The 27059-nt window shown below is 39.6% G+C and overlaps 1 protein-coding gene across 2 annotated transcripts in view; it reads left to right on the forward strand.

The window, feature by feature from the left end:
• Positions 1-27059, forward strand: part of PRKCA (protein kinase C alpha) — a 313637-nt gene that overhangs the window by 217283 nt on the left and 69295 nt on the right. For both annotated transcript variants that reach the window (XM_054046940.1, XM_054046942.1), the window contains exons 6-8: positions 22280-22436; positions 22558-22692; positions 23307-23403. In XM_054046940.1, the coding sequence (XP_053902915.1) occupies positions 22280-22436; positions 22558-22692; positions 23307-23403 (389 nt within the window). The remainder of the gene's footprint in view (positions 1-22279; positions 22437-22557; positions 22693-23306; positions 23404-27059) is intronic.

The following is a 27059-nucleotide window of genomic DNA, read 5'->3' on the forward strand; positions in this document are numbered from 1 at the left end:
TCTATCACGTCCAGGGAGCAAGCTGGAGCCGGGAGCCAGAGGTTGGAGCCAGAGTGTCAGCCAGAACAGGAGCAGGAAGCCAGGGACAAGAAACAAGGATCTGAGGGCAGGACCAGAAACACAGCTGTGGATGTGGAACACGATGGAGCAGCCAGGCATCTAGATCTGCTGAGATTTGAGACTGTGCCAGTTAGAGCCTTCAGCCCAGGAGGCCGGGTTCATTAGCTCAGTCAGCAGAAGGCAATGAGTCAGCTGTGGTCCCTGACACTCCAGTCCTCCACCTCCCATGGACAGGTCAAGCCAATTGGCTTTCGTGCTCACCCCGTATTTTATAAATTCTGCCTGGGTTTTTCAAGGGCATCTTACGCCCTACTTATTCACCTTCATGAAAAGGATCTTGGGACTTGCACCAGAGTAAATTTGAGAATTAGGATTCTGAGGACTATGGAATTGATTAGGTGGTTATGTTCACACGCAAAATTGATTTGGTCAGAGATGCTCTCAAGAAAAGTTTGGTGGGGAGCTTTTGAGCCAGCCTGTATGGACAGGCCCCGGAAGAATGTGATCCGTGAAGTTGCCGTGTGGCTCAGTGATCACACATAGGGCATACATGTTGGAAGAGAATCATCTAGGAAGTTATGGATTCCATATTCTTGGAGGTTTTTAAGAACAGGTTAGACAAACAGGAATGGGGGGGAGGGGATGGTCTAGGTGACCTCTTGAGGTCCCTTCCAGCCCTATATTTCTATAATTCACAAAACTGCTTGAAATGTTCAGTCTCTCTAGATCAGTGGTTCTCAACCTATTTACCATAGTAGACTACATTTTTGCAGCTCTTTATGTGTTATGCGGGCCACATCCACACAATGTATATTGTGACAGGTTAGACCCTTACACACACACACCCCGGTCTGGGATGCCACCTGATGTACTGAGTATTCACTGAGCCTGCCTGCTCCACTAGCCTGGGCTCCCTCTCCCTGTTTTGCTGAATCAGGCTCTCCGGCCTCTGGCAGCACACACACAGGTAGGGACGCACAAGCTGTAGAATCATACAAAGTCTGCAAGCAGGTCTCTATGGGAAGTTTCAGCTAAGAAATTGCTCAGCACTCAAGTGCACAGCCCCTTTGGAGAGTAAACCCAAAATAATATTGTCTTGCGCTGTATAGAAAAGTCTGCACAGTGCAAGCTCATAAAAATTTGCACTCTCCCTCGATGTGGAGAGAGAGATATGCACAGTTTCTTCCCCCCACCCCGGATATGAATTGCACAAACTGGGTGACGTTATAAACCAGAAATAAGTTTATTAACTATAAAAGGTAAATTTTAAGTAATTACAAGGGATAGCAAACAGAACAGAGCAGATCACTGAGCAAATAAAACAAAACACACAAACTAAGCTTGATTCGCTAAAGAAACAGGTTACAAAATGGCTTAGGCAGGATGCAGAGTTTCTGTAGCTTAGAGTTTGTTGTTTCTCTTTACAGACTAGACTCCTCTGTCTCAGTCTAGACTCAGCCCTTGCCTTTCCATCAGCTTAGTTCCTTTGTCTCCTCAGGTACTTTTAGCAATCTTTCTTCTTGGGTGGGAAGGCAGTGAAGGAGAGTGCTGATGGTCTTGCCTCCCAGCCTTAAATAGAATTTACATAAGGCCTTTGTTTCCCTTGGAAAAGTACCAGCAGTGTCCAAGATGGTATTTTGCATCAGGTGATATCATTACCTGACCTTGCAGTGTTGAAGCAACCATGAAACCAGGTTTATTTGCAATGTCCATAGGAAGAACTCCAAGAAGATGGAAGATCCACATCTTTAAAGACTCGTTGTCTTTTTCTAACGACCCATCAAGGCTGATTGCTTACTGTCTGGTGGGCGTTTCCCAAGTGCATATGCAGTTGTAATTGTTACCTAGTTAATATTCCTAACTCCAGATACAGAAATGATGCATGCATACAAATTGGATAATCAAATTCATCATAATCTTTCCAATGATATCTCACATGATCCACCTTGAATAAAACATCTTAGTTTTGCCATATTCATATCATAACCATATTTCTATGAAGAATATGTGGTGTAACATCACTCCACACAATATATATACTACCTGTATGGCCCTGAGGATGTCGCATGAACTGCAACTGATTAGGCCGCAAGCAGCCAATAGCCTGTGGATTAAGAACCACTGCTCTAGATATTAGTCCAATAGTAACATTTTAAGATATAATTAAACAACAAGAAAAAAACTGATATGTTTTTTCAATATTCTCTTGAGGCAATATTCATTCACACTGCAGCTCATTTACTCTACATTTGTGTATTATCAGAAAGTAAAGAGTATCATACTTTATGATCCCTGTAGATTATCAAAGTTATTTACAAGACTTGGACATAATGAGGTGCTACAATATAACTGTATAAATCAATCCTCACAGTTCAGATTTTTATTTGAAAAACACTTTTCCAAAATGTGAGGACAGCAAAGCTGTAAAAGGTTTTTTGTTGTGGGCTGTTAAGTTTTCAGAATTTGTTCATTGTGGAACATACACAAAAATAGGTTTCAAGTCAAGTTGTTTTCATAATCACCATTTTAGTGAGTGCACTTGTCAAATACTGTGGCTCATGTGTTTATAGGAAAGCATTTCCATCCTACAATTAATAGCTCTGTTGCTGCAAAGGCAAATGTTTGTTATAGTTTCTCAATGTATATAATAATTGTGGTACCACTTGTGCTATTACAATTAACGGCTTGTCAGCATTTCCATTGTCATGGGTCCAGAAAATGACTTGAAATAAAAATGGCAATTTGGTCCTTGGAAGCAAATTTTTTTTTTCAAAACTAACCAACCAAAGACATATGGATTTTGGATTCTTTTTTTGTGTCTTTCACCCCCCAAAAAACAACTTCTGAAGCTGGGTATATATATTTTTGCTTTATTGAAATTTCACATTTTTAATACCTCTTCTCCCAGTAACACGTTGCCTTTAAAATGAGTCAAATAAAAAGCTTTGGAAGAAAGCTCTTTCACAAGAGCTGGCAAGAAGGGTCCCACAGCTGCGAGCCTCAAAGAATTGGATGAATACATCATCAGGACACTTCAGGCATAGAAGTACAAAAAAGGGATGCTTGGCAGCTGCTGTACAGGACTTGGCCTGAAATTTTGTTTACTTATTTATTTTGATAAATACTAACCCCTTGGGCTGGCATTCCCAAATGCTGCTCCTATCCTGCATCCTGTTTTGGTTGCTAAATAACTTTAACTTTTGCAGGTTTTTCTATTCTTCCAAACAATGCGCTGTTTGGATTGCCTGCAAAACATTTGTGCTGTTAAATGTACAGCCGGCACCTATGGTGGCATCCCATAAATTCCTTAAATAGACAGAACTCTTAACAACCATTCCTGCCTCAGTAAGCAAAATGGTTTGAGGCTGCAGCATTGATAGCTATTGTGGGAGAGGAGTTGTGGGTGACATTTCTTAGTGAGGTGCTCCTTAGTAGATTGCAGTTTGTGAGTCAGTATTGTTGAGTAAGGCTAGGTCTACACTAGGGTGGGGGATCGACCTAAGATACGCTAACTTCAGCTACGCGAATAGCGAATAGCGTAGCTGAAGTTGGCGTATCTTAGGTCGATTTTCCTGGCCGTGAGGACGGCGCAAATTGACCGCTGCCACTCCCCCGTCAACTCCGCTTCTGCGTCTCACAGCGGTGGAGTTCTGGAGTCGACGGCAAAGCGATCGGGGATCGATTTTATCACGTCTACACTAGATGCGATAAATCGATCCCCGATCGATTGATCACTACCCGCCAATCCGGCAGGTAGTGTAGACATACCCTAAGTGCCTTTGAGTACTATACTTAGAAAGACAATAAGGACGTTCAGGTGGCTTTTGTTTGGGAAGGGGCTATTGCATATGTATACTTGCTAATGTGGTAATTTGCACCACTGAATAGTATTGGGGGGAAGTGGGAACTGAACCAGATGGCAATGGCCTAGTGGCTTAAACAGTGCATTTAAAATATCTAAGCAACCTGGAGAACATTGGCAGGATTGCCACAGTCCTTCAGAAGTAGATCTACTGTATTTAATTCCATGTAATTTATTTAGTGGGGACGTCAAGATAAGACCTTAAAAGCAGAGCTCCTGGTTGGTCTGCATGCAGATTACAGACCTTGTGGCACTTATGAAAAATTGTGTAGGAATTACCCCAATGTTTTAGCCACAATTTCGCCTCCCATACACTCTAAGCTAAGCGAAGTGCTGCGCACTAGATAGTGCCAAGTAGCCACTTTCCTTCCCTAGCTGTACTGGAGCTTCATGGAGAGGCTTCATAACGCATTTTGGAGATGCAGATTGCGCTCTGAATGTAGGATGTCCTTGCTGCTCTAATTGTTTAAAATTGAGTAAATCTGGAGATAATTAAAGGGCTCTTGGACTGCTTTAGGTTATGTTGCTCTTTCTGGAACAGAATGTAGGTTTTTGTTGTGCAACCAAGATGCCTGAGGTTTGATTTAATGTTTGTTTACCGTTATCAGGATGTAAACAAAAATACGTATTTCTTAAACAGCAACCCAACCTACATGGTCTTCATCCAGAGCTCAGATAAACTGGGATGACCAGATGTTACAAATATCCAGGATATTTTTGTAAAATTTACCACATGGGTAGGCGATTAGGATTACTTCCACAGTTTAGGAAACTTTCTGGTCTGTCTGGCATGGTGATCAGGGGTGAAGGGAGGATTCAGGAGGCATGACCTAGAGCAGGGGTTGGCAACGTTTGGCACAAGGCTCTCCAAGGTAAGCACCCTGGCGGGCCGGGCCAGTTTATTTACCTGCTGACACGGCAGGTTCGGCCGATCGCGGCGCCCACTCGCCACGGTTCGCATCCCGGGCCAATGGGGGTGACGAGAAGTGGCGCAGGTGAGGGATGTGCTGGCCGCGGCTTCCCTCCGACCCCATTGGCCCGGGACGGTGAACCGCGGCGAGTGGGGGCTGCGATCGGCCGAACCTGCCGCGTCAGCAGGTAAATAAACTGGCCTGGCCCGCCAAGGTGCTTACCCTGGCGAGCCGCGTGCCAAATGTTTCCGACCCCTGACCTAGAGTTTGTTTGGAGGATTATGTTAAGCTTGAAGCCTGCCTTTCTTCTAGTCTGTTCTTTAGCAGGACATTTGCTGACACCCTTTCACACCCATTACATGGGTGGAACAGGCTTTAAATCCTGTGGTTTGTGACTAGTACAGGCAAGTCTCATCTTACACTGGGGTTACGTTCCGCTGTCAGCGCGTAAAGCGAAAATCGCGTATAGTCAAAATTACATTGAGTGTAATGGCAGGCCGAATTACCTGCACTACAGGTACAGTATTTAAATTGTTATTTTTCTCTTTTGTTTTGTTTTATTTTTGCTGACCACGCAAAGCTGAATTCGCGCATGTTAAATGCGCATAAGATGAGACTCGCCTGTATCTAGTGAGCCCTTGCTCTGCTTAACAGTGAACACACAATTCATATACAAAAAATAGAGGAAAAAGATATGAAGTGCAATTAGCGCTCTTAAATATTTTTAGATATGTAGCTTAATGCTTTGGGTACAAATAAAAGGACACTGTCAAAGTCTGCTCTGTTATCTGATCCAAATTTGAGCCATTATTTTCTCTTGACTTTCCATTATGTAGCTTTTCTTTGATCATAGCACACTGAAGATTGGGGTCTATTAGAAAAGCACAAAGCTTGACCATAAGAGGAATAGCGGAGAAGATGTTCATGCTCTCCTAATAGAAAATAATGTAGTTATTTACATCAAGGCTCCAATTCCACTTTACACACTTGTCTGGAGTTCAGTTAAATGTTAAATATGCATTCAGCAGTGATTTATCTCCCATGGAGGAGAATGATTCACGTTGGATCCTGTTGGCTGCAGTTAAAATACAAGTTTCTTCTGATGCTGAATCACTGGATGTGGATGTGCTGCAGGAGGTGCATAGTTGTGTGAAAATCTGTACTTCCCTTTCTTTTCTGTGAAGACCTTGGATAGCATTTTTAAAAACGAGACTTAGGGTCCTAAGTGATCAGGCAAAAGCTATTTTTCTTTGTCAGCTACAGGCTGATGAATGCGTTACTGAAGCCTACTAATCTTTGAGACTAACTAGATTAGTTCACATTGGCTTTATTGGCACATCTGAAACAAACCATGAAAATGAAAAGAGCACAATTGTCATGGAGGGCTGCAAAACAGTAGCACCCCTCAGAAGAGTGGAAGCAAATTATTGTAAAGCTCTGCTTCAATGTCCTGGCTTTAATGGGAAGAGAAATCAACATTGACAGGGCAGCTCATTTTTCAGCAGTATTTTAATTGCTTCTAATTATAGGGTTATCGTTTTAAGGGTAATATTAATTGCTATGAAATTAGCACCGGAAATGTTTTCTTGCGCTGAAAAGTTAAAGCAGTGGCTTTGGAGTAGATTCATAAGTGAGGTTTCACATCATGTTTTCCAAACACTGTCTTTCCAAAAAATGTTATTTGGTGTCAATTAGGAATGGAAAGAAGCAAATCACTTGGGACAGTTGTAGGAAATGAGGTTGCCGCAAAACTGAATGTGTTTCGCAGGTGAAATCTAAATTAATTGTTCTCTACTTTCTTCTTGTATGTGTAGAAGGCGGATGATTTTAAAAGTGATCCCAAAACCATGAGGAGAAAAGATGGGCTTGTGGTTAAGGAGGACTGGTCAGTAGAAGACCTTGTTTTTATTCCCAGCTCTGCCACTGGTTTCTGTTATGACTTCAGACAAGTCACTTCATCGCTCTGTGCCTCAGTTTCTCATGTGTACAATGAGGATAATTTTTTTCTACCGTGAATCCCAGGGGTGCTGGAAGGCTTAAGTCATTGGCCCTGTGAAGGTTCTTTGAGTTCTGCAGATTGAGGATCTCATAGAGGAGCAATATATTATTAATACATACAATAATTTATTTATAGCAGTTAATTGGATTGCTTTACATTTTTCTTTACAATTAATTTTCTTTAATTACATTGGAGAGCAAACAGAGAAATCAAAAGATGAGCCTGGATGGCACAAAAGAGCTTTTAATACATTAGTAGGTGATTCCACAATTTGCTCCCTTTGCTTAATGTATCTGACAGTGTTGCACCCATATAGCTGTGAAACAAGAAAGTTTCCACTCCAGAGGTTCAGTGGGAAGAAAACCCTGACATGTTTTAAAGGTTTTGTTCAATTTTTTTTATTGATCTGAACACTGAGGAAACTAGCAAGTTCTTAAATGGATAATGCCTAGAAACTAGTTTCCTATGAGTTTTACAAATGCAGGAAGAGGGTGTTAGTTTGAGAGGTCAGTGGGAGACTGGGACAATTAGCATTCCTTTCGGGGAGGGTGGGGAAAGGCTGGGGAGCGGGTAGAAGGAGTTCTCTTTTTTCTGGTGTTTTTTTTCCTTTATCCCTTCCATTGAGCACAACTATTGGATTGAAAGATCTTACAAAAAATTACATCTATCATTGGTCAGAAATTGAAATTGGTTGCAGGGTCATGTTGACCCTGGAAGTGGATTTGAAACCAGTAGCCAGGACAATTCTCCATTTTCATTTAGGAGCTTGTGTGCCTGTTGGGGTAATTGTGTTGCATGCAAGTTGAAAGATTTATGAATTCCTCAGCTCAACAGCTGTCAGCAGTTGCAGCATCTCCATCAAATGCAATGTCCTAGTCCTGACAAATGAAATACTGCACTACTCTGCTCACTGGATTTAATAGGTTTATGCACACATTACAATTAAATACCGCATTTTTTAAAATCTTGTTGACCTAACCCTTCGTTCAAGAAGGCATGCTTCTTTGTGGCAGTTCTAAAATATTAATACCTAATTCTGTTTCAGATGGCCTGGAGTTTGCAATCCATGGTTCACTAAGGAAAAAGGTTTTAGAGCTCTTCTTTTCAATGCACCTGAAGGCAGTAAATCTTGGGTGTTTATTGTTGTTGCTCTTTGTTTAGAAAATCTCTTGAATTGTTTTCAGTTAGCTCTATATATCCTTTTCCTTATTAACTTATTGTTAACATTGTGGTTTGTTGGCAGGTTGCTGTTATTAAACACACTTTTATTATTCCCAATCCTGCTGCTTGTTGTATTGTATTGACTTCCACTCAGAGCACATCTATATTTGATGAATATGAAAGCACAGCTCCTTTCTTGAATTGTTCTGTTTTTTGATGATCCCATTTTATAATCTTACCATCTGATGTTGTGCAGTGAGTGAATCTGTAGGTAGCTGAATCAGACTCCGCCCCCCCTTCTAAAATTATTTTTATACTGAGCTAATGGAAATGTAAAAAATTGTCACATTACTGAGATTCTAAACTCTGGCCTAACAGTTGCTAGGAGTTGAATTTGACAGCATCTTATAACAAAGAATTGCCATATTGACGTACTCATTCATTTAGGGCCAGGGTGCCACTGACTTGCTGTCATCTTATGTTCCTAATGTTATGTAAACTTCTCAATTTAAAAAAAAAAACTGTTTTACCATCCATTATATTCAGTTTTGTATGTGTATGTTCCTCAGTTATGGAGAATATAGGACCGAGTTTTGTATATAATGAGGCTTGTGTTAGACGAAAGGAGCCTTGGAATGCTCTTTGTAGAAGATAGGAGCAGAGGACGGCTGCCCAGCTGTGTAATATAGCCTTGCTATGAGTTAGTGGGGTTCTCCTCGCCCCTAATCCCAACTTTTCCAAATTACTCCTGGCTGTTGGGATCAATGTTTCCTAATCGAAGAGAAGCTACACTAGTGGCTGTGAATGTTCAAGTTTTTGTTAGGGAAGCCACAAAGCTTACAAGTATAAAACAGCTGAGTACCACGACTCTGCCACATCATTGATGCAACCTGGCGAATTTTGACTAATTTCTGGGTCTTTGTCAGAATTCTGTCTCCTCTAAAAGTTCCCCTTTCATTTTATCCCTATTTTTAAAAGTCAGCCTGTTCCGGTGAGGTTAGCAGTGAGCTCACATTAGAATCTTTCTGCATCCGCCTCATTAACATTGCTTTCAATTTTTGTTCTGCGCCGAGAGTATCACTGAAATAAAGGACTTGCTACTTTATTACTGCCTGCAAGGTACCAGCTGTGATTTTAAAAATGAATGTGTGTGAGCAATCTGTCTACTTGACCAGCTTGTAACTCCCAACTGTCACTGGGAATTGCCAGTAACTGCCATTGAGCAAGGTGATTCCCAGAAGATTTGCTCCATGTGAGAGGGATTTGTACTGTAACAGAATATAATTGCACATTTTCTCTTGTTTCCTGTGACCTCTTCAACCTTCTCTGGTGATCCCAGAATCCAATGCCCTCTGTGCTCATTGTAGAGTGGGCCTGCTCTTCTAAGCTGTTTCCTTGTGATTCCCACTTAGATCCGTAGTAAGTTTGCTTTTACCATAAAGTAGTAGCAGAATGTTTTCCTTAAGGAGCTACAAATGCCCAAACTAAACGACATCTAATATAACCCTATGAAAGTATTTCAAAATATAAACTGAAGAACACAGGTAATTGAATAAGGATCTGATACTATCTTCTGGCAATTTCGTATTGCAAAGGAAGTGCTTTAAAAATAATAATAAAAATAAGATATGGAGATATCCTATCTCCTAGAACTGGAAGGGACCTTGAAAGGTCATCAAGTCCAGCCCCCTGCCTTCACTAGCAGGACCAAGTACTGATTTTGCCCCAGATCCCTGAGTGGCCCCCTTAAGGATTGAACTCACAACCCTGGGTTTAGCAGGCCAATGCTCAAACCACTGAGCTATCCCTCCCCCCAACAAAGGGGGGACAGCTTTCCCTGTCAAAACTCACATTGTTCTGAAAAGGTATCCTATCCTACAACAGCGAATGTGTTTAAAAGGGGATAACTAATATATTCTAGTGAGACAGTATAATAGAACCCAGGAGATTTCCAGCTGTGGAATAAAAAAGGTACATCTTTCTCGGTGTGAATTTAAAGTAGAGAAACTCCAGTAGCTCCAAATTCTTATTAAAGGGTAGCAGAGACTATGGTAAATTTCTTACTGGCATGAAAGGATATATTAGTAAAGGACACAAGAAAATGGTCACATTAAAATTAGCCATTTTTTCACCTTATAATATAAGGAAAATGAATCACTCTTCTATACCTTGTTGGATAGATCGCCTACCAAATGCAGACACTTTCATATTCCGCACTCATTACGGCATCAGGATCCAGTAAATGTGAGAGTAATAAGTGAGCATTGCTCTCCAACAGGATATTAAAAGAGGATTTAACTTGGCTAGGAATAGTCATTTGTTAGAGAAAAGTCTTACATTACAGGACTTTGTAGTGGTGATGGACTATATAGAAATTAGAACGAGAATTGTTTTCCTCTGCCACAGAAGAAGCGTGGCATAAGTAGTTCATTTTGGTGCTGATTATAGAATTGAGTTTTGCAAGTAGCTCCATAGGGCAAACATTTCAGTGTGATAATTATGATAGAAGGTCACAATGAAGCAGTTTTGCAAGTGCATTTGTTCTTCACATGAATAGAATACAAGTATAGGACTATAAAGCAAAACAAACCTTGCTAATAGACGAGTCTTGCAGGCTGCAAGGCTTGTCAGATGCATGGTAAGCAGTTCGAGGAAAAGCACAATCTCAGCAGACGTCTGGGAGCCAAGACACTCTTGGGTTCTAATTCAAACTCAATAACTAGCTTGTTTTGTGGCGTTGGAAAAGATTGTATCTCAGTTTATCCATCTATAAACGGGGATAAATGCTTACCTTTCTCATGGTAGAATAGTGAGGCCTCTTTAGCTAATGTTTTCAAAACAGTTATTGGATTCTTTCATGGAAGTCTTCATAGAGAAGTGGAAAGGATAATTATTAAAATATGAATTATTAATACTGTTCTGTTCTTATAAAAACTATTCTGCTGACCGCCACAGCATAACTCTGCTCCAATAAGTGTGACAGGCAGAACAGGAAAGGCAAGAGAGAATATGTATTCCATTAAACATTTTCCTATATTGGTCCCGTAAAAGAAGGATGCTATTAGCACAGCTACCAAACTCTCCTAGGGAGTTATCTTCATCCCTTATCAGGATAATTGTTCTTGGTCTCCTTATTTAGCATCTCAAGACCTTTATTATTACCTTGTAAAACAGAACATTTCCTCCTAGTATCATTCAAGTATTCAAGCTTGTAAAGGGTCTCACAAAGGAGAGAAGAAAGTGTGTGTGTTTGTTGTTTTTAATTAAACTGTGGCTTTCTCAGAGTGCATGCCGATTGAGAGGTGGTCTCCAAAAACGACTCTTAATTCATTTTCTTAGGGATATTTTCCATTTTGCTTATTCTGTTTTAGCCACACACAAAATATCATGCCTCTAATGGAGAGGGGAATTTCTTCTGCATCCTGACACCCCAGTTACAGGAACATGATCTGTCTTGTTAAAAATAGGATGCCATCAAAGAGGTGGACCACGGAGTTGGTAGTTCTTTACGCTCTCAGTTCAGTGCAAGTATCATCATCCTGTTCCCTCAAGAAAAGAAATGCTTGATCAGTTGAAAAAAGATGTCAAAGGGTACTAATTATGCAGACAAAAATACAAATAGGCCAGATCTCTTAAAACAAGAAGGAGCAAGATAATGACATTTTTTCTTTAACAGCCTGTGTTTAGTAGACAGTTATGTCTTTTCCTTCCCAGTTAATCTTTGAACTCCTCCTTTATTGTTTCTGGAAGGTTGTTTTTTCTCCCCATTCAGTGTTTCCTGCAGTGAGAGGTAGGAAAGAAATAGCCTTGCACTTACGCTCCTGTCCCCTAGCTGTCCAGGCTGCCTCCTAGATCAGCAGCATGTGCCAAGGTTATTCAGTAATTTTTTTCTCCAGGGAGCTCTCTCCGTATCTAAGCCTCAGAGAATGATTCTGCATCAGAGTAACTAATATCTGGAAATTCTGCTTCGTTTCACGCTAAGCATCCCTAGGTAGAGTTTGAACACAGAGAATTAGGGTGAGAACACGGTGTTAAAAATTACTGAGCAGGTGCGTTCACAGAGTTTTAATGAAAACCTTCCAATAGCGTACATCCTGTATAGAGCAAATAGCATTTATTCAGCTCCTCACTTGTCTCATATTAGACTCTAGGAATAAAAGTCATGAAATTGTTTCTGTCAGGGGCCTGAACTGTACAAGCTCCAAAGCTATCAGCACATTAATAAAATTACATATACTGAGCTAAAAAATTATGTTTAGCTTGAGAGATTCATACTGAAGGCTGCTGCTCCATCCTTCGCTTATCCCATTTCACTCATGTCCTGCTGAGTCCTTAGAATGCTAATGACCATACAATATCTTACTGCAATGATTCAGTTAAGGGCAATGTACCAATTTTAAGCCCTCCTGGGCATTTCAACAGCATTTACAGTAAATTATGGTAACAATGGCTCATTTCTTCAAAGATTGAGAGAGAAATTTCATCTTTCCCTTGCCTCATGGACGAAGATTTGATAAGAGAAAAGGAGCAGCTGAGAATGGAGAAAATTGCCATAAAGCTGGAGCCATCCCTTCCCCAACTTTAAAGTCCTCTCAGACAGAGCTGACGTGGTGGGCTGCAGAAAGCAATTGGTGTCTCATTCAGAGCCTTCCACTTGTCTTCCAGACTGCCCTATTATTCTTGCAGGCTGTAGAGAGGAGTGGGATCAGCGCATGTTTCATTTTCCCAAGTGCCTTTTTCCTCAGATACCTCTAAATGGAGAGGAGAAGGGGACTGGTGCAAGGAAGCTAAATTTAGACTAAGGCAGAATACAAGAAGGAATAAGTTCTAGAGACATAGGACCTCCACTGAGGTCATCCTGACACCAGTCCTGGAGAAGGCCAGCAACCAACAGTAAGAACAGCTGTTAAGTGGAGCATAGATAGAGATGCAAAACTCCTGTCAAGCTGCAGCTTACTACAGACATGCCAGGAAAGTCTATTTTTTACTTTTTTTAAAAAAATTATCTTTATATATTCAGTTTACTTTTTAAAGTAAGAATTGATGGGACATGTTTCTATGGACTAAGTACTGCTCTTAGCATGTATCATGTATGTGTATCATGTGGTTAGCATCTTATTGTGGAACAGTATATGCACTCATTTAACATATCCATTATTTCTACCCTGAAAAGTCATGAAGTCAGTGATGCAGATATTTCATTCATTTGAATGGACTTTTGCCTGTATAGAGAATAGGTGGTGAATATATGCTGCCTAAGTTACTTGCAGGAGCAGTAATCTTTGCAGACAAGAGGTAGTATCTCTTTACATAGAGCAATAAAAATGATTAAAGGTCTAGAAAACATGACCTGTGAAGGAAGATTGAAAAAATTGGGTTTGTTTAGTCTGGAAAAGAGAAGACTGAGAGGGTACATAACGGTTTTCAAGTACATAAAAGGTTGTTACAAGGATGAGGGAGAAAAATCGTTGTTCTTCACCTCTGAAAACAGGATGAGAAGCAATGGGCTTAAATTGCAGCAAGGGAGGTTAGGTTGGACATAAGGAAAAACTTCCTAACTGTCAGGGTGGCTAAGCACTGGAATAAATTGCCTAAGGAGGTTGTGGAATCTCCATCACAGGAGATTTTTAAAAGCAGGTTAGAGAAACACCTATCAGGGATGGTCTAGAGATAATACTTAGTACTGCCATGAGTGCAGGGGACTGGACTAGATGATCTTGCGAGGTTCCTTCCAGGCCTATGATTCTATGATAAAGGACTGTGGGCCTGATTCTGAGTGGTGTTTGAACACCTACATCTCTCACTGGATTTGCTAATGCTCTGCACCTCTCAAGATTTAGGCTCTTTTGGACGTGTTGCTTCTTATTATTTTGATCCATTTTCCTAGTTGGAGCATGGCAAAAAAAAAAAAAAAAAAAAAAAGTCTAAAAATGTTATTTTTTTAAATACTGTGTCATTTAAATATAGCTTGCTCGATTAAAATATTGTTTTAAAAATAGTCTATCTGGAGAGCTAATTTGTGTATGGACATTCGGTTGTTTGTTCTCATATCTCATATAGTGCCGATCACAATAAGAGGTGCTTCATTTTTCTGAAAACCTCAGAGGCTGATGCAGCCTGAATCTTCCCTTCCCTTCCCATAAAATGTCATGCCTGTATATGACACAAAGGAAAGGATGTGTGCACATCCAGAATGTGTCAAGTTGCAAAAAATATCTTAGTTTAGGGTGCCCAATGGCTTAATTTATATTATGAGACAAATATGACTAATTTTTCCAGTGCAAATCTCTTAAAAATATTGTTGAATAAATGGGATTGTACCCTATGTTGCACCTTTTGTTTTGTACATCTTTTTCTCCTTTAATAATTTAAAAACATATATAAAAGAAAAAGAAATTGTAAACATCAAACCCAGGATCAGGTTAATATGATTCCTTTCCAGCTCCGATGCTGATTACAATAGACCTGATTCCATCAGGTTATCTATTTTACTTTGCAAATTTATTGTAGTCCCACAGTTCCTCCAAATGGACACTTGATGTATTGCATTCAAAATATGCAGCACGAGCATAAAATTTGCTCATTTATTGTAGCATACAGCTCTTGTCCTATCACAATTTTAGTATGTGAACATTAGACTCCCCATTTCCCATAATGCTTAATGACTTCTCATTAAATTCAGAGTCCGGTTCAAGGCCTCTGTGTCAGGGCCGGCTCCGGCACCAGCATTCCAAGCAGGTGCTTGGGGTGGCAATCTGCAAGGGGCTGCAGTCCCTGTGTTTTTGCCGCCCCAAGCAGTGCGCAAAATTGCTGCCGTGGACGGTGGGGGCTGTCTGTGTGCCGTTAGGGCGGCACGCGCGTTTCCACAGCGGCAGTAATTCAGTGGCAGCTTCTATGTTCAGCTGCCCGCGGGGGCAATTTGGCGGCTTCTGTCTTCCAGCTGAAGACAGGCGCTGCCGCCAAATTGCCACCACCGCGGAAACGTGCGTGCTGCCCTAACAGCACATGGACTGCCCCCGCCGTCCGCAATTCGGTACGCTGCTTGGGGTAGCAAAAACAGTAGAGCCGGCCCTGTCTGTGTTGATAGTCAAAGCTGTCCATGGGATTGGCCCTTGTTACCTAAGAGATCACATCTCCCTCTGCAGCCGTTTCCCCTCAGGACAGCTATCTTCTACTAGAACAATAAAACTGTCAGTCAATGGCAGGAGGTTCATAAGTGCAGGAGACAGAACTTTCACAGCGGCTGGCAATATACCATGACACTTGCGAGGGAGAACAATGAGCACAGAACAGACTAAATGCAAAACTTATTTCAACTGAGTTTTCCCTTGATAATTTCTTCACATGCACAGACTCACAACGCACTCTCTTGCTCACACAGGCAAAAATCTATCAGCTAATCAGGCTGTTTGTTGCACTGGCTGGGAAGGAAGAGAAATATGTATTATTAATTTTATGCCAGGTTCTCAGATCCTGAGATGATGGGGCCCATACGAACAACCGTTTTAGTCAGGCAGATAAGATACAAAGATAAGAGTGGCTGCATACTCTACCCAGAGACTAGGAGTGAGGAATTCCTGATATCTAATCTCAGCTTTTACATTGGTGCTGGCTTTGGATAAGTCATTTAGGCCCTAGTTCACAAAAGCATTTAAGAATGTGCTTAAATACGTTGCAGAATCAGGGCTGTATTGTGCTCTTTTCCTCATTTATATAATGAGGATTATAACTGCTTACCTCACAGGAGTATTGTGGGGGTTTATTAAGTGCTCTAAATATTTAAAGCATTGTATAAGCATTTATTGAATTTGCGTATTATACACTTAGTGATTGTGCTGGTATCACGGATAAATTGCTTTGAAATTATTTAATAAGTTTATGCCCTCCAGTGTCACCTCTATTAACTTTGTCTGGCGGTGCTGTAAAATACAACTCATTAATTTGAGCTCTCTTATAAAGAAAAGCAGAGGTATGTGATGGAAGTTGGGGCGGCAGAGCTTTTATCCCCCAAATTGAAAAGATGCTCCTAATTACAATTTGCCGCATAGATTTGTTTTTTTCTCATGCCATCATTTTGATAAACATTATTATTACTCATTTGTATTGCCTTAGTGGCAGGTTCCAGAAGGCCATTGTACCAGGTGGTGGAATGCGTACATGTGGAAAGAGACAGTTCCTGCTCCAAAGAACTTACAATCAACTATGAGGGGAAACTCAGGCATAGAGAGGCAAAGTGATTTGCCCAGGGTGAGGCAGGAGGTTAGTGTCAGAGCCAGAACTGGAACTCAGGTTTCCTCGTTCCCAGTCTAGTGCTGTATCCATCCTTTCTAAACAGGACATTTATTTTTCACGTTAGTTTGTTTTTATTCAATTAAAGTTTTCTTCACCATTTTCTCAGCTTTAGCATGCATTTGGATCCTGTAGATCAGTGGTCTCCAAACTTTTTTGATTGCGCACCCCATCAGTGCCGAGGGAGGGGGGAAAAAGCTGCTCGGACTCCCGGGCTGAGGGAGGGGGAGGAAAATAAAAAGCAGCGCTGTTCCGGCGGCGCTCCTCCTGCCGCGCACCCCGAAGGATCCTCTTGCGTGCACCCCACTTTGGAGACCAGTACTGTAGATTAATAGAGATTTAATCAGTGTAGTAGCAGATCAATTGACTTTGCTGTCCTTTTTGTTGCTTTCCGTGTGACTTGTACAAGTATTGTAAAAAGTAAAATTTTACCTGCTCAAGCGCTGTCTTTCATTTTAAGCAAGTAGTATAAATACAGTATGCAAATACACCTGTCAGCTGATATTTACACAGTGTCCCATTCCACACCCCCTTACATTTTTAAATATTTCCTATAGTTTTCTTATTTGTAGTTGACCAATATTCAAAAATCTATATTTTTTACTACTTTGAAATGTATATATTGTGCAAACATGGTACTGAACAAAATCGTTATTTGACTTTGTATAGCACCTTTAACACTTTAGGATAATGGAGCTATTATGTCATGTTAGCTAATAATTCTGCTTTTCACCGTGCTTTACTCTGACATCCGTATTGTGTCTTTCTGTCATTGTTTATGTTGTTTTCTATTTGACAGCAGCAGTGCACAGTTGTAAATGCACCACAATCACGCCTTTATTTTCAGAAGGAAAACAGATCCTATTCTGAAAATGGTGCCATAGCTGGTTTGCAAGTCATTTGACTGCTGGATACTGCTGAAAGCTGTCCTCTTCCAGCTCTATAAATATTGAGAGTAAACAATGTATTATAATATGCCTGGGTGGCTCAGATGGTACCATTTTAACATCTAGGCCAGGAAGTCTTGGGTTCAAGTGCTAGGCAGTACTTCAGCTTATACTCGGAATCTGACAATGCAATTCAGTGTTTGGACGATGCTGTGACATAAGTTAAAACAAGATTTCCTTTCCTTGACTCTGGTTTCATTCCAGGATCCCCGTGTCCTGGCCAGATAAAATAGTTTCTAACATTCATGACTGTGAAAGCTAAGGGTGAATTCACAAAGTCACTTGGTTACAATATCTACAGTAACTCAATTTCTACAAAACACTTAGGGATATATTATTAATGAAAGGCCTCCTGTAAAACCAAATTCTAGCCTACAGCAAAATTATAAATTCCTTCACAGCTTGTGATAATGTTTAGAAAACAAAGGTATCCCCAGCGTTTCAATTATTGGGCGTGGTTATTTTCCAAATATTGCACCTCCAGCCCCTAAGTAAGTAAATTTAATAATGAGTTGATAGTATTGTGACCTTACATGAAATTATGTGACATGTTAACCTGTGTTGCTTTCATTCTTATCTATGCTTGACAGCTGGTAATTGCAAAGTAAAACATCTCAATACCAGCTGAATGATTAATATTAAAGTATTTAAATTAAAAATCTAAAGATGTGCAATTTTTAAATTCCAAAGCAGAAACACAATACAGTCAGCTCAATAGATGTGTTCTTGCCACATTTGATATCACAGAGCAGTTAACATTTGGTATGCAAGTCAAATGAAAATATGCCTATATATGACCACAATGTGAGTTTTCAGCTGTAGTGAAAGATTGTCTCCCCTCTAGCATTTCTTGCCTAAAATTTCCCACCTTTGCTACCACTCTTTGATACTATCATTCCCACTGGTGGAGCTGAATATGCTTCTGTGGCCACTGGCATTTTTAACACTATGTCATCTAGATCTGCACCAAGCTGGGTTAAAGATTGCGATTAAAACTTTGGCAACCACCAGACGATTGTAGTTAAAACTTTGGCAGCCACCGGCTTCCACTATTGCTATCAGCATTGGAGCTGGACTGGTGGTAGCATCAATGGCAAAAAGGTGGCGTGAAAGCCTAGTGTAAACAGATATCTCTATAGCAGGAGCACCCAAGAACAGACATAATCACTATAAATATTTGCTGCGGTGGATAGCTTTAGTTACTGTAAATAGGTTTCTAGTCAGGCATGTGGGTCAGAGAGAGAGCATCCCAACTTCAGTTTATGAAATACATTAATTTATTATAAGAAATCAAGAAACATTCATCTGGAATGAATACATCAGAAGATTCTTCTTCAGAAGTTCCCAGTTCAAACTTAGGGTCAAATAATGGTTGCATATTAAGCAGTTTTATATTATTTTGCTCTAAAGCCAGTGCATGTATCTTCATTAGTTTCAACAAACAAAGGCAAAGAAAGAAACGCAATAGTTGTGCATACCAGGAAATTCTACACCTGTTAGAAGAGAGTGTAGTATTAATTTTTAAAAACACAAAGTTAAAGACAGAAACAGATGGATTAAGTTAAGAAAATCTCTGGCTTATTTATTTGTTAAAATTTTTGAGGAGATTTATGCCATCTTAGAATGTGAGGTTTGCAATTAGTGAGAATTCTGTTGGTTCAACTAGAGTAATGCAAAAAAAAATAATAATAATATAATAAGGCTCTGAGGGCAAAGTTTCAAATAAGGGACAATTTTAAAATATGTTTGCTGGAAAAGTTAGTGATTTTTTTTAATGACATGAAAATTCAGTGTACTTGGAAGAGTGTTATGCCAAATTTTGGAACAAAATTTGACTGTTCAAGTCGAAAACAAGTGAAGTTGAGTCCTGCTTTAAATGCAGTTCCCAACATCAGCTGTGTAGCCACTATTCACTCCCCCATTTTGATCAAGAGGTTGTTACTCAAAACAAAAGAAAGGCGAAAGGGAGCAGTGCAATGCTCTGGTTGTGGTGTAGATTCTGGTTCCGTAGAAGGTACTTGGGTTTTTTCATTCTATAGCAAAGAATTGAGAGTCAGGATTCTTGGGTTGTATTCCCAGATTTGCTATTGAATCACTGTGTAACTTTTGCATGTCACTTAACTTCTCTGAATCATCATTTTTATTTGTTGACCACCTTGCGCCTCCGTGCTTGTCATAAGTATTATTTACTATAGCACCCGCTATGTGCTAGGTGATTTCCAAACACAAGAGCCAGTCCCTTTTGAGTCTCTATTTTTCTGGATCCATTTACAGTATTGCAGCATTGGGATTTTTGGGGATGCTTTTCCTTATCTGACAATTCTTTCATTATTTCACTCTTAAAGGGAGACTGTCAACTTAAAATCGAGTCCATTTTTGAAAAGGAAGTCAAAGTAATATTATATCCGCAACTACGTGTGCTACCTCTGTTGTGCCAATTACTGATATTTTAAAATTGTGTTTTGCTATTTTCCAAAATGATTAGTAATTTCGGGTGCCAAACCTGAAATTCCTTAAAGGGGCCAGATATCTAAAAAGTGCTGAGTACCAGCTCTCTGAAAATTAGGCTGTTCTAAGGTGTCTCAAATTTGGCACCCAAAAATCTGGGCTTTTATGGGGTTTTCCCCCCTTTCTTCTGCTGTATAAAAAGGCTCATACAAAGGAAACTGACTAACTGAGGTTGAAATTCACCCCTGAGCAGAGAGAGCCATCACCAGGCATATGAAGTCCCACTTAAACCCTCAAATAGCATCTTGGTGATAATTCAGAAGAAATCAGGTAGGAATGCTGTTGTGCATATGGCAGAGCTTGGAAATGGACTGTTCTGCTGCATTGAAAGCAGACGGATTGAATTTAGAAATTTAAAACGAGAAATAAGGGTTAATAGTTTTGAGGCAAAAGTCTCCATTACCCTGAGGCCTCTTTATGCTGTTCCAGTGTCTTAAAAGCAGTTGCTCTCCCTCCCCTCTCGCCCCCCAACGCACTCAGGAATGCCCTCAGCTGGTGTACCACTGGCAGAAAAGCTCTACATCAGCATCCCTTGCCGCCCCAAGGGACAGGCTCAGAAGAAGAAGCCAAGGCCAGAACACCGCTGCACTGCAGCTGTTCTTGGCTGCTTATAGCCCTTCGGAGCCCACAGGCAGACTGAGTATAAGTCAGAGCAGTTCTGGGGAATATGGAGATCTCAGGACAGTGAAATGTGTAGCTCAGAAGGCTACTCCAGTGAGCAAAAATTTATACAAATAAGCCATTGGTTATATTTAGGGTTTGGATATGCTTATTCAGCCCACAGTACGCTTTGCAAGTGAAAGGCCCAAATTGTCTTCTGTGATATGTTTGGTGGATCTCTGTTGCAAGCCCTGCAATTGTTCCACAAATGGAACCTGCATTAATGTTAATCAGAGTTCCCCACAAAGTGGGGGTGGGGACAGTTTCTCAATAGGGTGAAATTCACCCCTGGTCTGAGGGCGAACGCAAAGCTGCTTTGTCACTTACGCCTCACTTAAACACTCAAAACAGCATGACTTTCATGGCACATTGGACTTGTGAAGGTTCTCTGCACGGGGGAGAATTTCAGTTAATACATTTGCTCATCAATTTAAAGCACTCCTCTGCTGTGGCTGCTGGACTGTTTAATTAATGCTTGCTGCTGATGCAGTCGCAGATGGTCCAAAATCTGGGTGTGCTGAGCCTCTGATGAATGCATCAGTTCCCATTGATGTCAGCAGTTGCTTGACACCTCTCAGGGTATGACCTTGTGAGACCCCCAACTTGAACGAGGACGTGTGCAGACTATAGTAGACTGTTCTCATCTGTCTCACACACCTGTTTGGGATCAATACCATATGGGGAGTTGATTCAGAATCTAGAAAGTACAAAATCGGCACATTTGTAGTCCCCCCCCCAACATCATAAAATTGGAAGCCACCACAACTTTCATGTGCAACTTGAGATAATTAAAACCGCATAGTAACCTTGTTTTAAGTTTCTGACGTGCCTGTTCACATTCTTGTTGTGGCTTCATCTAACATCTTCATGAACATCTAGTCTGTAAAGAGTTTAACCTATGTTCTCCAATAATCAATGATAGAAAAATGTGTACAGCTTACCCACAATGCAACACATAGCCTGTGAAATCTGTTGTTCGCCATTCAGGTACCTGTGTGGCCCTGTTAACAGGCTATCTAAGCACCAAAATAAACAGCCCTGTGGTTAGATAATTGAACACATAGATTACTTTAAAAGTACATTAAGTAAAATGGCTTTTTAGGTATTGCAGGCTTACCCAACTGCATTTATAATGGCTTCTGAACTTAAATCAGTTACAGTATATCCAAGATCTCCTTCCGTTGTATATGAACCAGTTTCAAACTTACAGAATTAAAAAAATCACTCTTCTCAGCCCTTCTGTTTCATGACAGCAACTTAACATCTTTTCGAAGGGAAGGTACCAACATTTGCAAAGCTATCCTACTCTTGTAGGCTGCTGAATGCAATAAGATGGGTCTTGTGATTCAGAAATTGAACAAACAATACATCTGTTTGCTATGTTCCCAGACTTCTTAAATTCTCCTTTTATTCATTTTTGCAAGTGCAGCAAAATGTAATACAGAGCTGCTATTTGTCCAAGTTAATAAAGGCACATAGAATAGTTACCAACTTAGAAGTTCTTTGTATTGGATTTGTTTGCTAAACAATCATACCATGGGCAGAAAATAACCTTTGTGGTGTGCCAGTGTTTTATGTGCATTGTCTAACTAACTGACCATTTCTTCCTGTCATGCTCAGGGTAGAAGCAAATATCCAGAAATGAACCTCAGCCCACGACAGTCAAAGTTTTGTCCACTAACCTGATCTCATTAGTGGATCTGCATGGGGTTTTTTTAGTTTTATTTTCTAATATGCTTAAAATCAGTAATTTACATTTTTCTTTCCTGTGACTTAACGTTATTCTTTTGTTGTTAATGTTTTGTAGTCCTATATAATTAGCATTATGCTACTTCTCTTCTATGAATAGATGCATAATACATTATACATTTTACATTTGCAGTACGAGAAGCAAAAAACTTAATCCCTATGGATCCAAATGGACTTTCAGATCCATATGTGAAGCTGAAACTTATCCCTGACCCGAAGAATGAAAGTAAACAAAAAACAAAAACCATCCGTTCCACTCTAAACCCACATTGGAATGAGTCATTTACATTGTAAGTTCAATCCTTTTGTAATGCTATGTTATCTATGTAGCACCGTGTGGTTTATTGAATTGTACTTTTGAAAACTTAAAGCATGCCTACTTTTTTCTAATTTTTTCTTCCCTTTTTGTAGTAAAATGAAACCTACAGACAAAGATCGACGGTTATCTATAGAAGTTTGGGACTGGGATCGAACGACTAGAAATGATTTCATGGGATCTCTTTCATTTGGGGTGTCAGAGCTTATGAAAATACCAGCGTGTGGATGGTAAGAGGTGCTCTAGAAAGAGAGGAAGTTTTAAAAAGTTACATAGCAATATTTTCAACCTCAAGACATTCCTTATGCTTTTTGCATAATTTCCTGTGTTTAAATTCATGGATCATTAAATTAAACATGGAGCATTTAAATTATAAATAATCCCCCTAAAATTAAAATACTAAAAGCAAAAACATGCATTTGAGAAACTCCTCCTGCAACCAGCCAGTGCTGCAAACTCAATTCGAAGAGCAGAATTTGGCAATGTGGGCGTTGTATTGATCTTGAATACGCAAGTATATATAACAGTAAATATATCATGATCAATATAACCCTGCTCAGAAACACATAGTAACTGATTTTACAAAACAACATCTTGTCGGGTCCTTGTCTTATTTAATGAATTACATGTCCACTTTAAGCCTTATAAAATAGTTTTACTACACTATTGTGACAGTTGTTGAAATTCTGGCCCTATTGACATGACTGGGAACGATGCCATTGACTTAAGTAGGGATGGGATTTCATCCTATATTTTCAGACAGGCCACATATACAATACTAAATATATTTTAATGAGAAGTAAAATTAATTTGGCCCGTCACCCCGCTTCCATGTGTTCCACAGGTACAAGTTGCTTAACCAAGAAGAAGGTGAATACTACAATGTCCCAATTCCAGAAGCTGATGATGATGGAAATGTAGAACTCAGACAGAAATTTGAGGTGAGGATTAAATATAAGTGGTGCTAGCTATGTTTTGCATATGTTTCCCCCTTGTTATATAATTGAATTAAACTCAAAGATGCTTTTTAAAAAAAAGAATAAGGCGGCTCATCATTGAGATATGTTATAATTTTTGCTGTGCATTCTTGTAGGGTGTATTTTTGGGCTACTTAGAAGATCGGGCTGATAGTTTGTCAATAATGTTAAACACTATGGGCCCAGAACTAGTAGTATTTTAATATTAGTTTCAGGGGGTGCACAGTAATTTAACTTTTTAGGAGGAAATTATTATTATTTGTCAAGCACTGATTATTTAGAGCTTTAAAAATATTTACAGAGGGCTCTGTCCTGAATCACTGAACTCACTAATGTGGGTGCAGAAGTCTCAGGTAAGTGAGTGACATTTCTGCTTATGTACAGGAAAGAGACACTGCAGAAAAAACATATCTGCAGCGGATATTGCCTGCCTACTGTGATGCAAATTGGAATGGTTGGTCCTGCCTCTTGTTGCAAATACAGAGGATGTTCCAGCAGAATACTTGCTGTTCATTACACCTAGACAGACCCAGTAGCAATAGGGCACGGCACAGGTGGGAACAGTTTTGGTTCCAGCAAAGCCACGAATATAGTCCTGTGAACTCAGTAGTCCTCCTGGCCGCATCTACAATTTTTTTGAGACATTCATGGCATGGTGTCATGTTTCCTCTTTCCTAATAAGGCATTTGAGGATTTGACCCAAATTATTTATCTCAGACATAAATAAAATGCCTGCCTTGCACACACAATACCAAGCCTGCTTCTTTAGCTCTGAAATTATAATCTTTTCTGTTTACCAAAAGACAGAATTCTGCACTGTTGTTATAAAACACAGGTTAACCCAAGAAAATGAGGGAAAACGGCATTCAGCTTTCAAAAAGAATAGGTGCTTTTATTGCTCTTGAGTCTATGCTGGGATCAGCTACTATACTTGTGGTCTGCAGCATGAAATAGGATTTATTTTATACATTTGAGAAGTGTTTAAAACTCCAGTTGATATTTTCATTTTCTTCCATGTACAATTGTACTTCCTCCAGCATCAATTTATTTTGCAGTATTAGGTCTTTCCTACTCAAGATCCCGTTTACATTTTATCCTATCTAGATTGGACTTTTTCCCATTGGACTATGAATACAGGTGTTTCAAATTTAAAATGACATCTAGTGCTGTTTTGAGCCTAAGTCTGTAGACAGATGAAGTTGATGTTGCAGACACAAAAAGATGTGGGGAAAGTTTTAGGGTTTCTTTTCTTATGTTTTTTTTTTTCTTGCTGATGTGGGAATGGGGCCAGGAGGTTATCTGTAATGGTAAAATATATCACTTGGGATTTTTTTTTTAATTTTCTTACAACCTTTTGTAAGAACCATTTTACCAGGGATAAGAAAAAGTGCTAATGTTATAATGCCACATAAGTAAAGTTGTAAATAAGGTAAAAACGTAAAACAACTGCTTCCTGGTCTCAGAAGATATTTCAGTGTTATTCAAATATCACTATTTTTCATATATGCAAAAAAATCTGGGTTGTCTTCAAAATGCAAAATGATCATATGTCCCAAATTTGGATAACAAATCCCGCCTTTTCAGCAGCTTTAACTCATTTAAAATATACATTTTTTTTACACTTTAAATCTCTTCTATATGTTCATCAGTAATATTTTACTAAAGGGAGACTATTGAAATGAATGATGGCATATGAAAAGCCCTTGATAGATTGTGTGTTATTTCCTCCTTTAGGTTTTACTGTGCAGTATACCATTTTTTGAACTGGGTTACTGTGTGTGTGTGTGTGTTCATTCATGATGGGTGTTGATAATGTAGAAATGAAAATCCAGTTATGCATTTCTCAAGACCACTACAGCACAAAGATATGTGCCAAAATAAAAAGAAAGGGTAATGCACTTGGTGTTGCGCATCAGCTGCCAGAAGTGGATGAAGCTAATGTTCATTTGTTTTGACTATTCGTTATGAGAAAAGTGAGGTCTCCTCTTTGGCCTACCGTGGATCAGCAATCATGGGTCCTGTCATAACATCACTACAGGGTACAAGGAAGGAACTTACGTGAAATGCAGATTTGAGGCATGGCCGGAACTGGGGGGAAAAAATCCAAGCCAAAGTCAATATTATTGCTGAGAAGTATGAAAGACTGCTTTCTTTTAAAATATCATTACTTTCCTCAAAAATATATTCATTCTAGCTGTCCATTTTGGGCATTTTACCACTAAACCTGTGATTTGAAAACAGTTTGTCAGCAATTAAAGTGTGCTACAAACTATAAAGTTTGCTACGAGCACAAGGAAGTTGTAATGATATGCTCTTGATCATGAACCTGCCGGAAATACGTGAATTACAGATTTAAAATATTTCAAATTTTGAACCCTTCCAAAAAAAGGAGGAAAAATGGTCACACTTTATATTAACAATACATTTATAAATAATAATATATTAACCATTTATAAATGAACAGTGTTAATAAATGGTTAATTTAAAAAAAAATCCAATAGGTCAATAGGTGGCTGATAATGATTATGACCATCTATAACACCTTCTTGGTGACTGGGTAACAAAATGGCAGATGAAATTCAGTGTTGACACATGTAAAGCAGTGAACATAGGAAAACATACATACTGTATGAAAACAACTGTACATACAAAATGATGGGAGCTTAATTAGCTGCTACCACTCAAGAAAGAGATCTTGCAGACACTGTGGATATTCCTCTGAAAACATCTGCTCAACTTGCAGTGACAGTCAAAAAAGCTAACAGAATGTTAGGAATGATTAGGAAAGGAGCAGATAATAAGGTAGAAAATATAATAATGCCACTATATAAATCCATGATATGCCCACACACTGAATACTGCTTGCAGTTCTGGTCATCCCATCTCAAAAAAGATATATTAGAATTGGAAAAGGTATGGAGAAGGACAATACAAATGATTAATGGTATGCAACAGCTTCTGTACAAGGAGAAATTAAAAAGACTGGAACTTTTCAGCTTGGCAAAGAGATGACTAAGACGGGATATGATAGAGGTCTATAAATCGTGACTGGTGTTGAGAAACTGAATAAGGAAATGTTATTTACTCCTTCACATAACAGAAGAACAAGGTGTTACCCAATGAAATTTATGGGCAGCTGTTCTTAAAATTAACATAAGTATTTCACACAACACACAGTCAACCTGTGGAGCTCATTGCCAGGGGATATTGTGAAGGCCAAAACTATAACGGGATTCAAAAAAATATTAGATAAATATGTGGACGATATATGGCTCTTAGACAAGAATGGCTCTTAGACAAGATGGTCAGGGATGCAACCCCATGCTCTGGGTGTCCCTAGCCTCTGACTGCCAGAAGCTGGGAGCAGATGACCGGGGATGGATCACTCAATGATAGCCTCTTCTGCTTACTCCCTCTGAAGCACCTGGCATTGGCCACTGTCGGAAGACAGGATACTGGGCTAGATGGACCATTGGTCTGACCCAGTATGGCCGTTCTTATGTGTATTCATCTGCTAATGGGCTTATGCCCAGCTACTGATAACCTGTTACAGACAACATCTCTTAATCATGTACTAACCTTTCTAAACTATTTATAAATGTATCCTTAATATAAAACAT

The sequence above is a fragment of the Malaclemys terrapin genome, chromosome 13 (genome assembly GCF_027887155.1).
Source record: "Malaclemys terrapin pileata isolate rMalTer1 chromosome 13, rMalTer1.hap1, whole genome shotgun sequence".
Lineage (NCBI taxonomy): Eukaryota > Metazoa > Chordata > Testudines > Emydidae > Malaclemys > Malaclemys terrapin.